General features: G+C 44.1%; 1 protein-coding gene across 1 annotated transcript in view; it reads left to right on the top strand.

The window, feature by feature from the left end:
• FAM20A (FAM20A golgi associated secretory pathway pseudokinase) overlaps positions 1-16,121 on the top strand; it is a 62,354-nt gene extending 46,233 nt beyond the window's left edge. Inside the window, exons 4-11 of the mRNA XM_017497352.2 lie at positions 1,266-1,344; positions 8,988-9,080; positions 9,881-9,996; positions 10,501-10,681; positions 11,730-11,839; positions 12,721-12,802; positions 13,284-13,343; positions 15,490-16,121. Coding sequence (XP_017352841.1) covers positions 1,266-1,344; positions 8,988-9,080; positions 9,881-9,996; positions 10,501-10,681; positions 11,730-11,839; positions 12,721-12,802; positions 13,284-13,343; positions 15,490-15,754 — 986 coding nt within the window. The 3' untranslated portion in view covers positions 15,755-16,121. The remainder of the gene's footprint in view (positions 1-1,265; positions 1,345-8,987; positions 9,081-9,880; positions 9,997-10,500; positions 10,682-11,729; positions 11,840-12,720; positions 12,803-13,283; positions 13,344-15,489) is intronic.
• The last annotated feature ends 4,733 nt before the right edge of the window (positions 16,122-20,854 follow it).

The raw sequence follows: 20,854 nt of genomic DNA, 5'->3' as shown, positions 1-20,854 counted from the left end.
CTCCAGGAGTGCTGTGACCTGGTTATAGGTGGGTCTAGACCCTAAAGTCATTAGGCCTGTCATCACCAGCCATGAGCGGCCCCATCCCTTTACTTCAATGTGTGGAACACACATCAGAAATGTCTACATCTGACTACATCTGACGGGGCATATCAAACTTTATTAGTCCATTTTAACACTACTGTAAAGACATGCCTGAGACTGGGTAATTTATAAAGGAAAGAGGTTTATTTGACTCACAGTTCTGCAGGCTTCACAGGAAGCATAGCTAGGAGGTCTCAGGAAACTTACAATCATGGTGGAAGGTGAAGGGGAAGCAAGGCACATCTCACATGGCAGCAGGAAAGAGAGGATGCAAAGGGGAAAGAGCCCTTTATAAAACCATGAGATCTTGTGAGACCTCACTATGACAAGAACAGCATAGGGGAAACCACCCCGAGGATCCGATTACCTCCTACAACATCCCTCCCTCAACAATTTGAGATGAGATTTGAGAGGAGGGGATTACAATTTGAGATGAGATTTGGGTGGGGACACAAAGCCTAACCGTATCACTAAGGTTTGAAAAACAAAGGTTTACACCACCCCAAGCTTCCCTTTTCTCCAGTTAAGCACCTGCCATCGACCATTTTCTAGAACACAAGGTGAGTGGGATATTGTCCTGACCCTCCAGGACCAGGGAGAGGGTAAGGCAAGTGAGGTGCCCAGGATGCAAAATTTAAGGAAGTAGCACTCCCTGCACCTAAGGAGCACTCATTTGCCAAGCCTTGGTCCCAGCCCAGGTGTACAGTCTTAAGTGGAAAGAGGCATAGATGAACAAACTAGTCTAATACAACAGATGGCATAAATAGAATCTACAAAGATGTAGTTGAAACACAAAGAGGAAAGGGTTCGTTCTTCTTAGAAAAACATTCTTTAGGGTTTTCACTAAATGTCCTCATTGTATTTTTTGCTCTTTTCCCATCCCAGCAGAAAATGTACTTTGTTTGTTTTTCAACACAGGGTCCTTACTGTATTGCCCAGACAGGTCTCAAACTCCTGGGTTCGGGCGATCCTCCAGCCTTCACCTCCAAATGTAAAAAGTACTGTCTTGAACCCCTGGACACAGTCACTATGGCCTGACACCATGGCATTTACCCTGCAGGCTATGATGACCACATCCTAGTCTTCAGGGTCTCATTGCATAAGAGAAAAGAGAAGTTGGCTGGGCTTATTGAAGGAACAGTCACATGCCTGGGCTTAACCCACCCTTCTGCCTTTCACAGTTGTGAAACCCAGTGGGGTCCACCTCAAGCTGGTGCTGAGGTTCTCAGATTTCGGGAAGGCCATGTTCAAACCCATGAGGTAAGTGACTGCCTTCCTCCTTTCCACACCCTGTTGGGGCAGCCCTGGGAAAATTTGGACCAAAAACTCATAAAAGTGACCCAAAATCTTTCTGCCAGTTATTCAGAGATTCTCTAATCTGTCCAAGCATAGAACTGTTTTGGGTGATAATAATAACAATTGAAAATACCAAGAGCTTGTCGTTATCAGGACTGTACTAGCATCTATGCCACACAATGGCCTAAATTGTGTCCTTGGATCATAGGTAAGATTATGAGTCAGGTACTCTTATAATGTCCACTTTATGGATAAAGATACTGATGCTGAAAGAGACCATCTCATCCCAATCATCCAGCTGCAAACAGCAGACCCAGATTCAAACCTAGGCAGCTGGATTGCTAAGATCACACTCCACCACTTCAATGGATCCCCACTTTTTTTCCAGGGATAGCACCCTCTTTTTGACATCAAAAAGTTTACAGAGTTATATACAGCAATACTTGTTTCAACCAAAAAACTAGACAATCAAGAAAGGCTACTAGGAAGTCAATTACATGTTTACATTAATGTATATTTTATTCAAAACAACAGCAACTACATGCCTTGAGACTATTGTAAAACATACAGATGGGTGAAATAATATGTATTTAGTCCTTAGACAGAGCTTGGTGTGAGTTTGGTTTTCTGGTCCCCAAAGGATCTGCAGCCCACAGGTTGGGGTCTCCTAGAGTAAAAAGTCCTGGAGTAAGGCCCCAGTGCCTTAGCCCAAGGGAATGTTCCTCCTTCAGATGATGAGATGACATGCGGAAAAGAAAATCACCCCAAGAGGAGCCCCAACACCCAAGTCATGCTTTCCTCCAGAATGTGCTTCTTCCAGTGGAATGCAATTAGACTGGGAGATTCCAAACCTTCAGCCATTCAAGGGGAAGCCTATTGATTGGCCCAGCAGATGGTTCTTATTGGCAAGGCCTACTTGAATAAACATTGAATAAAGAGTTTTAGTCCAAATCGCTTTGGCAAAAGCACCTCCTTAAAGGAGGGGTTGGAGTGGCTCGGTTGCCTGTTACTTAACTTGAGAAGCCTTTACTACAAATCCTTATGCCTGAGTCCTACCCTCAGGGAGTCCAGTGGGCATGCTCAATGGGCTCTCCCTGTGATCCCAAGGCTCAGGCAAACTTGAGAACCACTGCCGTATAAAGAGTTCCTCCGCCAGGCACTGTGGCTCACACCTGTAATCCCAGCACTTTGGGAGGCCAAGGTGGGTGGATCATCTGAGGTCAGGAGTTCGAGACCAGCCTGGCCAATGTGGCGAAATCCTATCTCTACAAAAAATACAAAAATTAACCAGGTGTGGTGGTGCACACCTATAGTCCCAGCTGCATGGGAGGCTGAGGCAGAAGAATCACTTGAACCCAGAAGGAGGAGGTTGTGGTGAGCTAAGATTACACCACTGCACCCCAGCCTGGGCAACAGAGGGAGTCTCTATCTTAAAAAAAAAAAAAAAGTTAAAAAAAAAAGTTTCTCATTTTTCGTATGTGAAAGACCCAAAATCCTAGTTGTTAGATCAACTTAAAACTTTCCGGAAATGTACATGGAACAATTGAATCTATGCTTATATTTATATTGATTTTTAAATCCCATCATAAAAAACAGTATATTTATTTAGAAATATTGCTTTTTTTGACAAAGTTTTGACAAGTAAAATATAGATTTTACTTGTCAAAAAATTTGGGGCATTGTTTGTCATCATCACTTACAGTCAAGTTGAGGGTGAACGTTAAATCAATATTAAATTATTTCCCCACTCCCCTCCCCCATCACCACCAATAAGCTGGTGTGACCAGTTACACTAGGCAGTAAAACCACCACAAAGTCAAGTCATTCCAGGTTAATGTATCTGTCCCAAACAAAATAAAGTGATTGACTATGTCACGGCTTGAATACAGAGACTCCTCTCCAAGGGACAATTTCAGGAGAGACCTTATCTTATATTTTGGCATAAAGAGTACATAAATAAATAAAATACATAAATAAATACATGTGTTCCTTTGAAATGATCTGAACAGCCAATACACAGGGCAATTAGCAGAGGTTCCACAAGTAGACATGTGACTCTTTGGCACAACACTCAGCTGAACACAAGAGCCACCAGTGAGCTTCTGGTTGTTACGGAGTTTTAAATTATTGTTACAGTTAGTCAAGCACACATAATATATATTCAACAGAGAGCACCAGTTAGAGAGAGGCAACATAAGGAACACTGACAGAGAAACATGAGACATTAACAAGAAGCATAAAAGTAATGACAAATCTGCAAATGCACCACAAATCACCAGGACCATAGAGTCTGTTCTCTGAGCAAAATTTGTATGTGGCACAATAGGATGTCTCTAATTTTTTTTCTTTGAGATGGAGTTTTGCTCTTGTGGCTCAGGCTGGAATACAGTGTCGCCATCTCGGCTCACTGCAACCTCGGCCTCCCAGGTTCAAGCAATTCTCCTGCCTCAGCCTCCTGAGCATCTGGGATTACAGGTGCATGCCACCCTGCCCAGCTAATTTTTGTATTTTTAGTAGAGACAAGGTTTCTCCATGTTGGCCAAGCTGATCTTGAACTCCTGACCTCAGGTGATTCCCCCGCCTTGGCCTCTCAAAGTGCTGGGATACAGGCGTAAGCCACCGCACCCAGCCAGATGTCTCTAATTTGTTTAAAATGGAAGCTAATATGCAATGGATGAGCGCCACCCTTAGTTCTTTTGTATTGGGGAAGAAAAACTACTAGGACCCGTAGTGTTTCCTTTGCAGGAAAATAAAGTAACATAACTCACAGCCTAAAACTTCTTCTCTGCCTGGTCAGTTAAAACAAATTTCGCTGTATCTGCATTTCAGTTTATTGCACTTTGCAGACATTATGATTTTTTTTTTTTTACAAATTGAAGGCTTGTGCAACTCTGTATCAAGCAAATCTATCATGCCATTTTTTCCAACAGCATTTGCTCACTTCATGTCTCTGGGTCACATTTGGCAATTCTCATAATATTTCAAACTTTTTTTTTTGAGACAGAGCCTCACTCTGCAACCCAGGCTGGAGTCCAATGGTGCGATCTGAGCTCCTACAATCTCTGCCTCCTGGGTTCAAGTGATTCTATTGCCTCAGCCTTCTGAGTAGCTGAGACTACAAGTGCCAGCCACCACACCTGACTAATTTTTGCATTTTTAGTAGAAACAGGGTTTCACCATGTTGGCCAGGGTGGTCTCGAACTCCTGACCTCAGGTGATCCACCCACCTCCACTTCCCAAAGTGCTGGTATTATAGGCATCAGCCACTGCTCCTGGCCTTCAAACTCTTTTATTATTACATGTGTTATGGCAGTCTGTGATCTGTGATCTTTGATGTTAATTTTGAAATTGTTTTGAGGCACCACAAATCATGCCCATATAAGACAGTGAACTTAATAAACATAATCTTTTTTCAAGACAGAGTCTCAGTCTGTTGCCCAGGCTGGAGTGCAGTAGCACGATCTCAGCTCACCTCCTGGGTTCAGGCAATTCTCATGCCTCAGCCTCCCGAGTAGCTGGGATTACAGGCGCCCACCACCACGCCCAGCTAATTTTTTCTATTTTTCGTAGAGAAGGGGTTTCATTGTGTTGGCCAGGCTGGTCTTGAACTTCTGCCCTCAAGTGATCGCCCACCTTGGTCTCCCAAAGTGCTAGGATTACAGGCATGAACCACTGTGCCTGGCCTAAATGTGTGTTGTGACTGCTCCAACAACTGGCTGTTCCCCCAGTCTCTCTCCCTCTCTTCAAGCCTCCCTATTCCCTGAGACACAATAATATTAAAATCAGGCCAGTTAGTAACACAAGGGCCTCTAAGTGTTCACAGGAAAGGAAGAGTGTCACATCTCTCACTTTAAATGGAAAGCTGGAAATGATTCATGAGGCTAGTGAGGAGGCATGTTGAAAGCCAACAAGCAGAAAGCTAAGCTTTTTGTGCCAGTTAGCCAAGTTGTGAATTCAAACAAAAAGTTCTTGAAGGAAATTGAAAGCGCTGCTCCTGTGAACACACGAATGATAAGAAAGCAAAACAGCCTCGTTGCTGATATGGAGCAAGTTTAAGTTATCTGGATAGAAGATTAAACCAGCCACAGCATTTCCTTAAGCCAAAGCTTAATCCATAGCAGGGTTCTAACGCTCCTCTGTGAAGGCTGAGACAGGTGATAAAGCTGCAGAAGAAAATTTGGAAGATAACAGAGGTTGGTTCGTGAGGTTTAAGGAAAGAAGCCATCTCCATAACATAAAAGTGCAAGGTGAAGCAGCAAATGCTGATGGAGAAGCTGCAGCAAGTTATCCAGATCTCACTAAGATCATTCATGAACATAGCTACACTAACAATAGATTTTTAGTGTAGATGAAACAGCCTTCTTCTATTGGAAGAAGATACCATCTAGGACTTTCCTCATAGCTACAGAAGAAAAGTCAATGCCTGGTTTCAAAGATTCAAAGGACAGGCTGACTCTCATTAGGTGACAATGTTGCTGGTAGCTAAAGTTGAAGCCAATGCTCAATTGCCATTCAAAAAATCCTCAGGCCCTCAAGAATGATGCTAAATTTACTCTGCCTGTGCTCCATAAATGGAGCAACAAAGTCTGGATGACCACACATCTGTTAACAGCATGGTTTACTGAGTATTTTAAGTCTACTGTTGAGACCTTACTGCTCGGCAAAAAAAAAAAAAAAAAAAATCCTTTCAAAATATTACCACTAGTTGGCGATGCACCTAGTCACTCAAGAGCTCTGCTGGAGATGTCCAAGGAGATGAATATTGTTTTCATGCCTGCTAACACAACATTCATTCTGTAACCCATGGACCAACAAGTCATTCTTTCAAGTCTTACAATTTAAGAAAAACATTTTGTAAGACTATAGCTGCCATAGTTAGTGATTCAGTTAGTGATTCCTCTGATCAGCCTGAACAAGGTTATTTGAAAACCTTCTGGAAAGGATTCACCCTTCTAGATGCCATTAAGAAAATGCATGATTCATGGAAGGAAGTTAGAAATGTCAACATTAACAGGAGTTTAAAAGAAGATTGATTTCAATCCTCATAAATGACTTTGAAGGGTTCAAGACTTCAGTGGAGAAGATAACTGCAGACGAAGAAATCACAAGAGAACTGGAATGAGAAGTGGAGCCTGAAAATGTGACTGAATTGTTGCAATTGCATGATCAAGCTTGAAGAGACAAGGAGTTGCTTCTTATGGATAAGCAAAGAAAGTGGTTTATTGAGATAGAAACTACTCCTGGTGAAGATGCTGTGAACATTGTTGAAATGGCCACAAAGGATTTAGAATATTATGCAAACTTAGTTGATAAAACAGCAGCAGGGTTTGAGAGGATTGACTTCAGTTTTGACAGAACTTCTACTGTGCATAAAATGCTCTTAACATTGCATGCTACAGATAAATCTTTTGTGAATCGATGCAGAAAACTTTTTTTTTTTTTTTTGAGATGGAGTCTCACTCTGTCACCAGGCTGAAGTGTAGAGGCACGATCTTGGCTCACTGCAACCTCCGCCTCCTGGGTTCAAGGGATTCTCCTGCCTCAGCCTCTCAAGTAGCTGGGATTACAGGTGTACACCACCATGCTCAGCTAATTTTTGTATTTTCAGTAGGGATGGGGTTTCACCATGCTGACCAGGATGGTCTCGATCTCCTGACCTCATGATCTGCCCACCTCAGCCTCCCAAAGTTCTGGGATTACAGGTGTTGTCTTATTTTTAAAGGTTGCCATAGCCACATGAACCTTCAGCAACCACCACCCGAGTCAGTCAGCAAAAAGACTATGACTTGCTGAATGCTCAGATGAGTGTTAGCATTTTTTAGCAATAAAGTGTTTTTCCATTAAAATGTATACATTTTTTAAACATAGTGCTATTGCACATTTAATAGACTCCAGCATAATAAAAACATAACTGTTATATTGATTGGGTGGGAAACCAAAACATCTGCATGAATGGCTTTATTGCTATTTGCGTCATTGCAGTGGTCTGGAACCAAACCTGCCATATCTCCAAGGGACAACTATACAAAAATTGTTCAAATTCACCAGCTTTTTCCCAACTATAATGCAAAAGCCTCCAACATTCAGTGATAGCGCCAATGTTACCTATTTTTATACCACAACACAGTGTAATCTACATTTTTATAAAATGTAGTCCAAAATCTAAAATAGTATCATTTTAAAATGTACTTCTTGAAAAATTACATTTTTTTCTGTAAGTAATTTCAGGCGAACACCATTGTTTTCCTGATGAAAGACAGAACGTAGAAATTTATCTTTGGAAAACATACATTAGGAACATAAAGATTATATTCTTAAAATGTAATATATACAATATAATGTATAATGAGACATGCATTCTTGCTTCTCAAAGTATGAGAAGCATTGATAGAAAGTAAAAACAACCTTCGAATTTAAAATCACTTCTATCTTAGGTCATACAAAAATGAGAAAATGTTTTAGAGGATCCTAAATGGTGTCTGAGAAATGCTGTGTTCCTATAGATGGGATCCAGGAATCAAAACGAGACTAGCAAGAGGGACTATGCTTTCTAGCCTAGATACCCAGCATCGATGATGAGAAGCTGGTCAGGCCTGAGCATGGAGGGCTGTGCTGTACATGTGGCTGCACCTTTTATAACAGAATCTCCACTTTTGGCAGCACCTCACTGTGGTTTCCAGGACTCACTTGTGGTTTTTGGCAAAATGTGCATCACGGTTTGAATTGCCAGTGCTTCTTACTTACAGCTTTCTGCAACATTACGTTTATTTACATTTAACATTACTTTGCAGTCATTTTAACAGTCCCACTCAGTGGATGATAAAATTATTCGAAGATCATCATTCTTCCATGTTTATTAGCATCGAGGCAAAGTCAGCCTAAAGGCCAGAACTGACACCACGATACGCTTAATGATTAGCACTTTCCTGAATGTACACACCCAGCAGGCCCCACCACACTCAGGTAGCCTAGCACTTTTCAGAAATCCATTAGAGATTTTTTTTTAATGTGTATAAATCAATGTCCTCTGCACGAACCACCCTCAGCCCTCCTGATCCAGCTATGTCTCTCTGAGGGGATGATGGTCCACGTATTTCCCCCACATCCCCCTAAGACCCAGAACTTTTTTGTTCTTCAACCCTAGCATACTAAATTGCATTTCTGGGCCAGTTTTCCATTACCAATTCCTGGTTCCTACCCCACCTTTCTTCATCCTTGGGTGTCTGGGTCTGTACTCTACCTCTGGTTCTGCTAACCATTCCTGTGTCTTCTGCTTATATCCTCAGAAGAATGTCTATTTCTTCCCTCTCAACTGCTGGGTTTTGAAAATAATCAGTCGCTGTCACCAAAGCTTCTTAAGTAGGAAAGTTGGTATTGGTGGTGCCTGCAGGACCATGTCTTGCCAGAAGCCTGCCTCCTCCCACTTTGCATGTCTTCTCCCGGCCAAGGGAGCCACAGGCCATTCCTGACTTGCCATGCCGTCACCTGTGTGTACATGAAAGGCATGAAAGCCTGTTTTCCTTTCTCACTGGTCATGCTCATCAGCTCTCTTCTCAGGCTCCCAGCTGAAGTCTGAGTCCAGGGCGTGATTCCTTCCTTTCTTCCAGACAGCAGCGAGATGAAGAGACGCCCGTAGACTTCTTCTACTTCATTGACTTTCAGAGACACAATGCTGAGATCGCAGCTTTCCATCTGGACAGGTAGGGTCTGGCCCCACGGAGGTGACACTGCCTGTAAGTTGCAACCCTCTGGGAGGAGTGGCTCGACAGCCCCTCAGGTGGGAACTCCCTGGCATTTCTTCCTTCTGGCTTTTTATCTTCTTCATGCTTCAGTGTGGTGTCTTTGAACCCAAAATGTCCCATGCAACCCACAGATGAAAAAACACAAGGCCTTTTAATGTATATAATGAAAAGAACAACCTACAAAGAACATGCTCCCTGCCATGCTGCCTGGGGCAGCTGCTCTAGTTTCCTGATCTGAAATAAGGAGAATGCACCCACTCCTATTTATCCAAGGAGTCCCACTGTTATGATATTAGGTGAAAGCACATTCCTCTATTTGCTCAGTCGTTGCTACCCAAAGTGCAGTCTGCAGCATCATCGGCATTTGCAATAAGCTTTTTAGAAATAAGGAATCTCAGCCCCACCCTAGAACCACTGAATCAGAGCCTGTATTTGAATAAGATTGCCAGATGACTCATAGGGACATTAAAATATGAGAAGCACTGAGCAAGAACGAAGTTGGGATGGTGGGAAGGTTTGCCCAGGAGGCTTGATGGAATAAAGATTCATTTTCTACGCCATCTCCACTCCTTTAGACATAAGTTTAAAGGCCCAGTGTTAACCTGGGCATTACCAGCTCAACACAACGGAGCCCCGCCTCACCGGCCACCCTCCTGGGCACACCAGCCAATTCCTAATGTGCACTGGCCAGGGGACAAAACCCCTCCTCCCCACTCCCTGATCATTGCTCAGATGGAACAAAGCTTCCTCTCTTGCAGGATTCTGGACTTCCGACGGGTGCCACCAACAGTGGGGAGGCTAGTGAATGTCACCAAGGAAATCCTAGAGGTCACCAAGAATGAAATCCTGCAGAGTGTTTTCTTTGTCTCTCCAGGTAAAGTGCTGGCTCGAGTGATATTCCGGGTCTAAGTACATAGTAAGCCAGAGTGCCCACCCCTGCATTCGGCAGGGGATTGACCCCCTGCTGCTAGCACTATCCATTCCTGGGAGGGGCGTATGAGGTTGTAAGACCCTCCCACCATGGTCTGCTTGACCGTAACACACGAAGAACTGTGGATGGGAGAAGGTTGTGTGTGAGATGCTACCTCGTCCGTGTGGGCATTGACCCTACAATGCTGGCCTCCCCCGCACCACATGTCATCCACCCAAAGAAGGAAGAGTGTTCTATTCATAAGGATAGAATGGCGTGAGACTGGGACATTGGAAAGCAGGTACCCAGGAGGTTCAGCTTAGTAGCATTCACACCCTCACTTCTGGAAAAGTCAATGTTTCCTTCTTCTTCTTCCCTTCCCTCCCAGTGGACTTCCTAGGGCAGGAAGATGGCATGCCTCCAGAGCCCTCCTCTTACTCCTTCTCCTCTCTCCTCCCCATCCTCCAGCCAGCAACATGTGCTTCTTCGCCAAGTGTCCATACATGTGCAAGACGGAGTATGCTGTCTGTGGCAACCCACACCTGCTGGAGGGCTCCCTCTCCGCCTTCCTGCCGTCCCTCAACCTGGCCCCCAGGCTGTCTGTGCCCAACCCCTGGATCCGCTCCTACTCACTGGCAGGAAAAGAGGAGTGAGTTGGTCCCCAGGCCACACAGTCTAGTCCTTGACAGTAGCCACAGACCCTGTACCAGGCACTTGTAGTTAGCTTGGTTTTTGAATCTAAAAAGCTGCCTCAATACGCCTTTGCCCCATTTCATATTGATCCTGAGATCAGCAGGCCTGGGTCTGTTTTCTCCCTTTAGCTCATTTATCCAGTTATAAAGAGCCTTCCATGTATCCAACACTAGGTGCTACCGGATACAGAAGTGGGAGACTCTGACTGTCCCTTTGAGAAGCTCCTTGGTCTAGTGGGGAGGACAGACATGTAGCCAGATCATAAAAATACACCACAGCACTTGCTATAAATAACCAGGAAGCATACAAGACCCCATGGGAGGGACACCTGGTTCCCCTGAGCAAGACCTGGGAAGCCAAGGACCTCACTGCTGTATCCCTAGGACATAGCATCCTCCCTGGCACGTAGCAGGTACTCAACACTAACTGACTGAATCGATCCATCAGTCAAGCCATCGCAATCATAGTGGAAAGAGAAGTAACCAGGCAGAATGCCTGGAGGACATGGCAGATCCTAAGGGACTCTATGAAGGCAGAGAAGAGCCCTCAGGTGAAAATGGGCATTCGAGCATTGTAGGCAGAAAACCATGTGTGAGAGAGAAAGAGCAGGAACAGCCCATGGAGGGTCTATGAGTGGTGCAGGAGCCCTGGAGGGCCAAGGGCCTAGAGACTTGGTGAGAGGGAATGTGAAGGGAGGGACAAAGAAGCAGGTGAGGGTCATTGCCCCACCTTTCCTGCCTGCCTGACATCTCCACTCTGGCATGCAGTATCCCAGCCATGGGTTTAGTGTCCACCAGAGTTGAAGGACCCAGAACCTTCTCACCGCATGGAATATGCAGCCTTATGTGTTCTTGCCCAGGGTCTTTCTGAATGTGAGAAGCTGCCACCAGCCCAGGGCAGGATCAGGGAGGCAGGGATTGGGGGGTGGAGGAGAGGTGTGGGGTGAGCCCCCAACACCCTGCCATCTTGGCTTTTCCAGCCCCAGGACTTCTTCTCCCCCTCAGGTGGGAGGTCAATCCCCTTTACTGTGACACAGTGAAACAGATCTACCCGTACAACAACAGCCAGCGGCTCCTCAATGTCATCGACATGGCCATCTTCGATTTCTTGATAGGTAGGTCTCCACGCCCAGGCCGCCGGCAGAAGTGGGCTCTGCTGTGTGGTGAGGGTTCCCTGTGACCTTGAGCACAGACTTACAAACTGGTTCATGAGGACTGAGTAACTCTGCACCTCCCACAGCCCCAGAAGTGGCAGAGGTCCCAGAGGACAGAAGGTAATGGGCTTCCCTGTCTTCAAAGAACTGGAAGAAGTTGAAGGAGTCGTCACTCATAAGGCAGGCATCCCACCCTGCCACAGGCCTGAGTGGGCATGAGATTGGAGGTTGTCTGTTCACATCAGCATGTGAGGGGAAACTAGGCAAAGAAAGTACACAACAAATATGTAGCAGGGAGGGCCTCAGGCAAGGCCACCGCACACAAGATAGTAATTCCACCTTCCAGGCCCACAGGGACTTCCAGGGAGAAAAGGAGACACTTAGGAAGGTGGCCATCACACAGGAGCTTAGGTCTGAAGCAGGTCAGACATCCGGCTCGTCATCACGCCTTTCAGGAAGTTTAGCTGTGTCTGTTTACTACAACCAGGCTCAGCTGAGGATCTCAGGGCTGAGGAAAGCCAATGTCAACATGTACACGAGGTGCAAAGGTAACTTTCTGCACATTCAAATCCCTGGCCAACAGCTGGCACAGGGGCAGAGGTGAAAGCCTTAGACTTGAAACAAGTTCATTTATGGTTTGCTTGTTTCGCTTCCTGCTTCCTTCTCCCTCCTGCGGCTGCTTCACTGATGCCCTGGAGAGATGACATTGTGAGTCCCAGCTTCATTCAGGCCCCTGCCTCTGAAGTGATGACAGGCTTCCATTCCCTGGAGAGAACTCAGGTCAGGAGCACCTGTCCCCCTGGTCTGCTGGTCCCGGCTCTGAGTTCTCCCCTCCTTCACAGGAAATATGGACCGGCACCATTACGAGATGTTCACCAAGTTCGGGGACGATGGGTTCCTTATTCACCTTGACAATGCCAGAGGGTGAGTATCCCTACGTGTGTCCAATGCTCCCCTCTCCCAGATGTGCTGCTCTGTGCAGCCAGACACTGATGCCCTGCAAACGGGCTCTACCATCATGTGCCTTGTCTCCTTCTAGCCCTGCTTCTTCCATTTCCTTCTCTTTACCTTTGTATGTACCACTTGACCCTCCTCCAGCCTGAGAGCACCTCGTGTGCCCTCTAGTGAAACAGGGTGAGGTTTTCGAGAGCAAGGTGCACCCTCAGTGACTGGCCCTCTGCAGCTAGTGAATGAATGAAGGAAAACAGGATTGCTTAGCTTTAACATCTTTGTACAGAGGTTATTGTGGTCTGACTGGGGTGACACGGGCTGGAGAGGCAGCTGCCATGATCCCTGGCATTTTGCCACAATCTGTGATTCACAAAATGCTGAGAGGAGAGAGGAAACCTCCAGGGAATGAGAAGGATGCTACCAGCCACCCATAAAAGCCTGTTTCTCCTCCTAGGTTCGGACGACACTCCCATGATGAAATCTCCATCCTCTCGCCTCTCTCTCAGTGCTGCATGTAAGTTTTCCTGCAGCAGATCACAAGGGCAAGTAACAAGTAACAGTTGTGACCCTTCATGCTGCTTGCAGCCAAGGTCTGAAGGGCTTCATCAGTTTTCACTGGTCTAGGACATAGGTGGGTAGATGTCATGGATTACCTCATTTCTTAAACATCCATGCACTGCATAATGACATTTCAGCCACTGACAGATTGCATAGATGACGGTGGTCCCATAAGACTATGTTAATAATATGGTGTTTTTACTGCATTTTACAGTATTTTTTTACTGTATTTTGTTTCGATATGTTCATATACACGATGCTCACCACTGTGTTGTAAAGGTTTGTAGCCGGCAGGCAACATCATATAGCCTAAGCGTGCAGAAGGCTACACCATCTAGGTTTGTGTGAGTACTCTGATGTTCACACTGTGACAAAGCTACCTAAGGATACATTTCTCAGAACATATCCCCATCAGTAAGCAATTCATGACTGTACTACAACTACCAAAATTTTCCCCACAACATGTCTTTTCATCCTTCCACATAGGATGAATTAGGATTTAATCCTTTAAACCTTTCAGTTGCCAACTTTAATCGTTGACCTACTTAGATAATCACCTATTTTTGCAGTCTGCTGGATTTTGATACTACTAACCAGACCTCTGCTTTGCCCAGCACTCATATCAGCTCATAAATATTACGATTTGATCAACATCTAAGCAAAATCCTGATTAAAGTCCTGTAAACCTGTGCCGACTAGAAGAAGGCACGAAGGCCCTTGCTTGGCCACCATTTCTCTAGAGAATATCTAACCTACTTCCATACTTCTCTGGTGTTTCAGCCAGGCTTGTAAAATTGACCACCTGCTCAGCTGCAGTATCCACAGTTAATTATCAATATGATAGTCACACCTAGCAAAAACGTCTCGTTTCCAGCTGGAAAACTCAGAGCAGAGCATGAGTACTCTTCATCTATGTCTTAGGCTAATTTAAACAAGCTTCTGTCTGGCCTCCTTTCACTGCCTCCTGAGTAGGACTGGGTGAGCAGTACCTGCTTATGACAAAAGTCAATTAAGCTGCTTACGCATCAGAGTTCAAGTCGGATTCCCACATAAAAAGAAACTGAAATCCTGAAGATGGGTCCCACATTTTTATCTGTGATTTTAAAATCTGACACACAGAAATAAAGTTGGCAAGAAAGAAAGGCTGGCAGTACTGAGGGCTTTTGAGATGGCAAACTTCTCTCATTTCACCTACTTTTTTTTTTTTTGAGACAGTCTTACTCTGTCGCCAGGCGCCAGGCTGGAGTGCAGTGGCACAATCTCGGCTCACTGCAACCTCTGCCTCCTGGGTTCGAGCAGTTTTCCTGCCTCAGCCTCCCGAGTATCTGGGACTACAGGCACACACCACCACGCCCAGCTAATTTTTGTATTTTTAGTAGAGACGGGGTTTCACCACATTGGCCAGGATGATCTCTATCTCTTGACCTCGTGATCCGCCCGCCTCGGCCTCCCAAATAGCTGGGATTACAGGCTTGAGCCACCACACCCGGCCTCATTTCACCTACTTTAAATCTCCTTGAAGGCTGGGCATGGTGGCTCATTCCTGTTAATCCCAGCACTTTGGGAGGCAGAGACCAGCCTGGCCAACATAGTGAAACCCCCTCTCTACTGAAAATTCAAAAATTAGCTGGGTGCAATGGTGCGTGCCTGTAGTCCCAGCTACTCGGGAGGCAGAGGTTGCAGTGAGCCAAGATCGCACCACACTGCACTCCAGCCTGGCGACACAGCGAGACTGTCTCAAAACAAAACAAAACAAAACAAAACAAAAAACTCCTTGAAAAATTCTAAGTGTCATTTTGGTTTTGATTCCCTTAGCCTTGTCAGAGAAAATGCATATGGCCCCACATCACTGTTATTAGAGTACAAATGGCTATGCAGCCTTCTTGATCAAATGGCAATTGGGCAAAGGACTGCAACATACTGGATTTTGCCTTCATTTATTCCTTTTTACCTGTTTTTCATTTAAATGTGCTTGAGAAGACTCTGGGGGAGAAGGGCCAAGACTATCAGCTACAACAGCTGTTTGTGGAGAAAGCAGCAAGTTCAGGCAAGTTATTTTCTTTACATTTGCTTATTTGGTTCCTATGACTTTGTCTTTTCAGGATAAAAAAGAAAACACTTTTGCACCTGCAGCTGCTGGCCCAAGCAGACTATAGACTCAGCGATGTGATGCGAGAGTCACTGCTAGAAGACCCGCTCAGCCCTGTACTCACTGAACCCCACCTCCTTGCCCTGGATCGAAGGCTCCAAACCATCCTAAGGACAGTAGAGGGGTGCATAGCGGCCCATGGAGAGCAGAGTGTCATAGCCGATGGCCCAGTGGAACAATTGGCTCCAGACTCTGGCCAGGCTAACTTGACAAGCTAAGGGCTAGAAGAGTCCAGTTTCAGAAAATACGCCTGGAGCCAGAGGAGCAGACTCAAGAGTGCAGACCCTACTTCCTCACCTCCACTTGTTAATGCTGGAGGTCAAGTCAGTTAGGAAGGAAGCAGAGCATTTTCTGAAACAGCAAGTGGGGGCCACAGAACTTGATCTTAACTCCTGGGTGCACTGCTTCTGTAGTGCATTGCCTTGCGCCATTTTTCCCAAAAAGCACTGGCTTCATCAGGGCCACAGATGACCTCCTCAGTGCACTGGGAAATCTGGATATGGGTCAGACTTGGCAGGTTTGGCAGCCTGGATCCCAGAAGAGTACCAACTGTAACAAGTGAAATAAAAGGACGCCAAGTGGATACCTGACTGTTCTCCAGATCCTTATTCTGTCTACAAGTCAAAGATAACTCCAGGTCCAGACAAAATACCTGGCCTATCACAAGCTGACTAAAATCTGCAAATAGTAACTCTCAAACAGGTTCAAATTAGACCTCACAGTTTCTACTCATATTCTAGTCACTGGCCCAATCAGAATCAGTAATCCCTGCTGCCCTGTCCAAGAGTAACTTCTTTATATTATTACAAGTGGCAAAAATAAAATAGGGATTTGCTCAGAATATCAGAAAAGCAGTGTTTCAATCTGAAGGGTATTAAATGACAATTGAAATAACATCAAATACATCAAACTTAGCAGTCAGTAACAAAATATGGAATTGTGATGAAGGGAAAAAAAGGAAAGTCTTCTAAGGTCAGGATGGCATGGGAAGAGGCCTAGCAGGGACAAAAGCCTGGAGTAAGGCAGGAAAGAGCCATGGCTGACCACAGCCCACCAACCACAATCTTCTTCTGTAAGACCCCAGGATTGTCCTCGGCCCATCCCCAAAAGAAGAAAGGAGCTATGTGGAATGGTGAGGCCCTGTAGATTCCCCTCCCTGTGGCGGCTGGCTTAAAAAAGACTAAAAGTCAGGTTTTTTATTGAAGCCTCCCTTAAAAGTAAGTGTAGCCGGGCATGATGGCTCATTCTTGTAATCCCAGCACTTTGGTGGGCCAAGGTGGGTGGATCATGAGGTCAGGAGTTAGAGACCAGTCTGACCAACATGGTGCAACTGGATCTCTATTAAAAATACACAAATTAGCCCGGTGTGCTGGTGTGCGCCTGTAATCCCAGCTAATCAGGAGGCTGAGGCAGGAGAATCACTTGAACCTGGGAGTCGGAAGTTACAGTGAGCTGAGATCGTGTCACTGCACTCCAGCCCAGCCTGGACAACAGAGTGAGACTCCATCTCAAAAACATGAATAAATAAAAAGTAAGTGTAGTAGGGACTTTTGTCTCCTCTATCTTCTCCCTACTGACTTGTTGACATCTGAAACTCCTTTTAATAGGAGGCTTTGTTTCTCATTCCATAATGAATGACCAAAAACACAAAGGACAGGAAGGTCTTCATTCCATGGAGTGACTAGTCAACAAGTAAAAATGCCTTATTTCACATCAACTTTTCCAATAAAGGCCAGAGGTTCAAATACTATAAGCATAAGAGGAGTAGAAAGGAGCTGTCGCTAAAGAGAGTACAAGGTAAAGAACTAGAAATGTCTCCAACACTTCAGTGTGAGCAAAGACAGCTTCAACAGGACAAGTAACACTTGTGACCCCTTGGTACATCCACATTACTAGTATGCTGCCCCTGAGCTTTGTGTCTCCATAGCATCACTACCATTCACTGAGATCTGACCACGTGAGGCGTTTCACCTGCGTTACAGAAGCAACACACAGGTAGGTATCCAATCCTCTCAAATACAGATATAATCCCCTACCCTCCACTGCGCATGGAAGAACTTTAAGGCTCGGAGAGAGTAAAATCACACATTTAGTGGTTTAGACCTATCCCAAAGTGTTCTTTTCACTGTAACATAAAACCCAACAGTATCCCACCCAATTTATGAGGTTGTATTTGCTTAAAAAAAAACTCGGCTGGGCATAGTAGCTCACGCCTGTAATCTCAGCACTTTGGGCCAAGGCACTTCTTGCACTTAGGAACACTAGCCTGGGAACATGGTGAAACCCCGTCTCTACAAAAAATACACACAAATTTTTTTTGTAATCAACTCTTTAACAGAGAAACCTTAATCCCAAGATTTCCTTAACTGCTGTGGCCCTACTGTAGCACAGGGCTTCCCACCCCACCCACCGTCTCTCCTGCTTCGACTTGTTTCTTCCCTTTGGATGCAGAACCAGATTACACACAGGAATGGGAAAATATCTGGGTAAAAACGTTCAAAGAACAGTATAAAATGGTTGTGACTTCCAAATAACAGACTCCCAAGAAAGTAGGCTCCACCTCAAACCCCTTCACCACCTATAATGAAGGACTGGTTTTCCCAATGGCCTATATACAAATTTTGCTGCGCTCTACAAACTGGAATAAGCTTGAATTTCACGATACGTGGTATACCTGTATACCTACCTTATTATTCACTTTTCTTCACCATATGTGGTATACCTGTACGCCTACCTTATTATTCACTTATCTTCACCATGATATGTGGTATACCTGTACACCCACCTTATTATTCACTTATCTTCACCATGATATGTGGTATACCTGTACACCCACCTTATTACTCACTTATCTTCACCATATGTGGTATACCTGTACACCCACCTTATTACTCACTTATCTTCACCATGATATGTGGTATACCTGTACACCCACCTTATTATTCACTTTTCTTCACCATGAAATGTGGTATGCCTGTACACCTACCTTATTATTCACTTAACTTTCACCTTATGTTGCTTTTTGACTAACAAAATTAACACTCGCTCATTTCTCAAAAATACCAGAAAACCAACCATTTCATTCTTAATCACGTTGTTCCAATGTGTTCATTCTGAACTGTTAACATCCCATGAAATAAAAATTCTCTCGACTATGTGAGAACTTTTCAAGTTACTACTGACAGCAAACTAAAAAATGAAAGGGAACTGTATAGTATATAAATTGACGGAAAGAGGCATTTGGAGGAATTCATTTTAGCCTTCTCACAAGTCAGGAAGACAATCTTAGTTTGAAAATTACAAAAAAAAATAGTCAATTACCTTACAAGTTAGTTTATGTTCTATAAAGTCACCACAAACACTGCACTGGCAAATATTGAACAATGCTCCTAGGGGAAATACAGGGCTAGATTGCTGGGAGTGTCTGGTTACATTTTCATCAACCAATCAATACATAATCTTGTTGTGTGTGCGCTTTACGTTAAGGCATGTTAAAGACAATTTAATATATACTGATTCATTAACATGTACTCATGGCTAACAGCACTGTAACCCAGACCTAAAAGAAACATCAAATATACATATTTTCTACTACATACAGTACATCACAGCCTTCTTGCACTTAGGAACACTAGTCAGCACTTCATCACTACACTTGGGGGCATTCTAAATAGCAAAATTGCCAACAAAAAAACAAATAACGATAATGAAAAAAAAAAGGCACTAAAAAGACCAAGAGAAGGATACTTATTCACAGTATGAGAGATGAAACAAGGCTGAGCATCCCTTGGTTCCACCTCAGTGGGGAACATGCGTGTTAGGAAGCTCAAACTTTTCACTGCTCTGCTCATGTCTGCAAAAGCCCTGTGACTACTGATTTTGGGGGTTACAAATAAAGTTTAGCAAGCAGGCAAATTACAAATACAGAACCCACGAATGATGAGGATCAACAGTTAACTCATTTGAGATTAACAAGGATGAAGAAAAAAAAGCTCTCCATCTAGTGGCAACCTTTAAAATCACACAGCTATTTAAGCAAAATTGGCAGAACTTTCACAAAATTAAAAAAAAAAATCTTCCTCAGTGGTTTTGGTTTTAGGTACAGTCAGGATGAAGTCACAGCTCTGAACTTACGTCAAGAAACAAATTTTAGCGGTACATGTATATAACAACACTGCTTTCTATGTAAAAGTCCCAAAGCATAAGAAGGAAGAGATTTAAGAAATTCACACAGGTACAGCCTTTACTAATGGCTATTATAATAAATACCTTTAGGGGCGGGCACGGTGGCTCACGCCTGTAATCCTAGCACTTTGGGAGGCCCAGGTGGGCAGACTGAGCTTAGGAGTTCAAGACCAGCCTGGGCAACAAGGCAAAAACCGCACCTCTACTAAAAATACAAAAAATTAGTTGCACGTGATGCTACACATCTGCAGTCCCAGCTATTCCAGAGGCTGGGGGACAAGAATCACTTGAACCTGGGAGGCACAGAGGCCACCGTGAGCTGAGATTATGACACTTCACTCCAGCCTGGGAGACAGAGTGAGACTGTCTCCAAAAATTAATTAAAAAGTACCTTTGGGGACAAATTAAATGGTTACCTAGCCATCGCTCCTTGATGTTGTCTTAGCCCAACTAAATATCCACTGCCAGGGCCTAACATAAGTAAAAACAGTCAGCTATTACTTGTGGTTGGGGATAAAGTAGTATTCAAAAAATTGACATGCTACTTCAATTTTTAAATGTCAGTATTTAATCATTAAAAAATAAAACAAAAAAAAGAGACTATATAGGCCACTGTTTAGAGAGAGAATTCAACTATAACCAGGACTATCAATCCAGAACAATTTTCTTTAGTTATATTCTATTGTGACTCTAAAGGTTTTAAAATCCAGATTAGGGGAAGGCATTACTCAATCTAGAAAAGGTACACATGTTCAAAGCAGCACAAATTAAAGAATGTTCTTCTAACATACGACATATCTCCAACTTCACTGAATGTGAAGAAATACCAATATACTAATGAATACAACTTAATCATCTCACTCCTCAGAAACCTAAGGAAAAAGCATCAGAAATTAAGGCTTTATATACGAAAAATGTAAAAGTATCCTTAAGTAGCATTAAATGTATATATTAAATTTAAGCCAAAGAGTATGCTAATACAGAAATGATGTTTCTCCATTAAGTCTGGGAAAATTCCAAGACCACAGAACCAATCTGTCTTCAATAAAAAGGAAATCTTTAGCTTTTGACTGAATTTTTTTTCCTTCCATGATTCAGTAAATAAATCTGCTACATCTCAATTACCCTTTAAG

The sequence above is a fragment of the Cebus imitator genome, unplaced genomic scaffold (assembly GCF_001604975.1).
Source record: "Cebus imitator isolate Cc_AM_T3 unplaced genomic scaffold, Cebus_imitator-1.0 Scaffold229, whole genome shotgun sequence".
Taxonomy (NCBI): domain Eukaryota; kingdom Metazoa; phylum Chordata; class Mammalia; order Primates; family Cebidae; genus Cebus; species Cebus imitator.
Note: the sequence above shows the minus strand (reverse complement) of the source record. Positions and strands in the feature narration are given on the sequence as shown.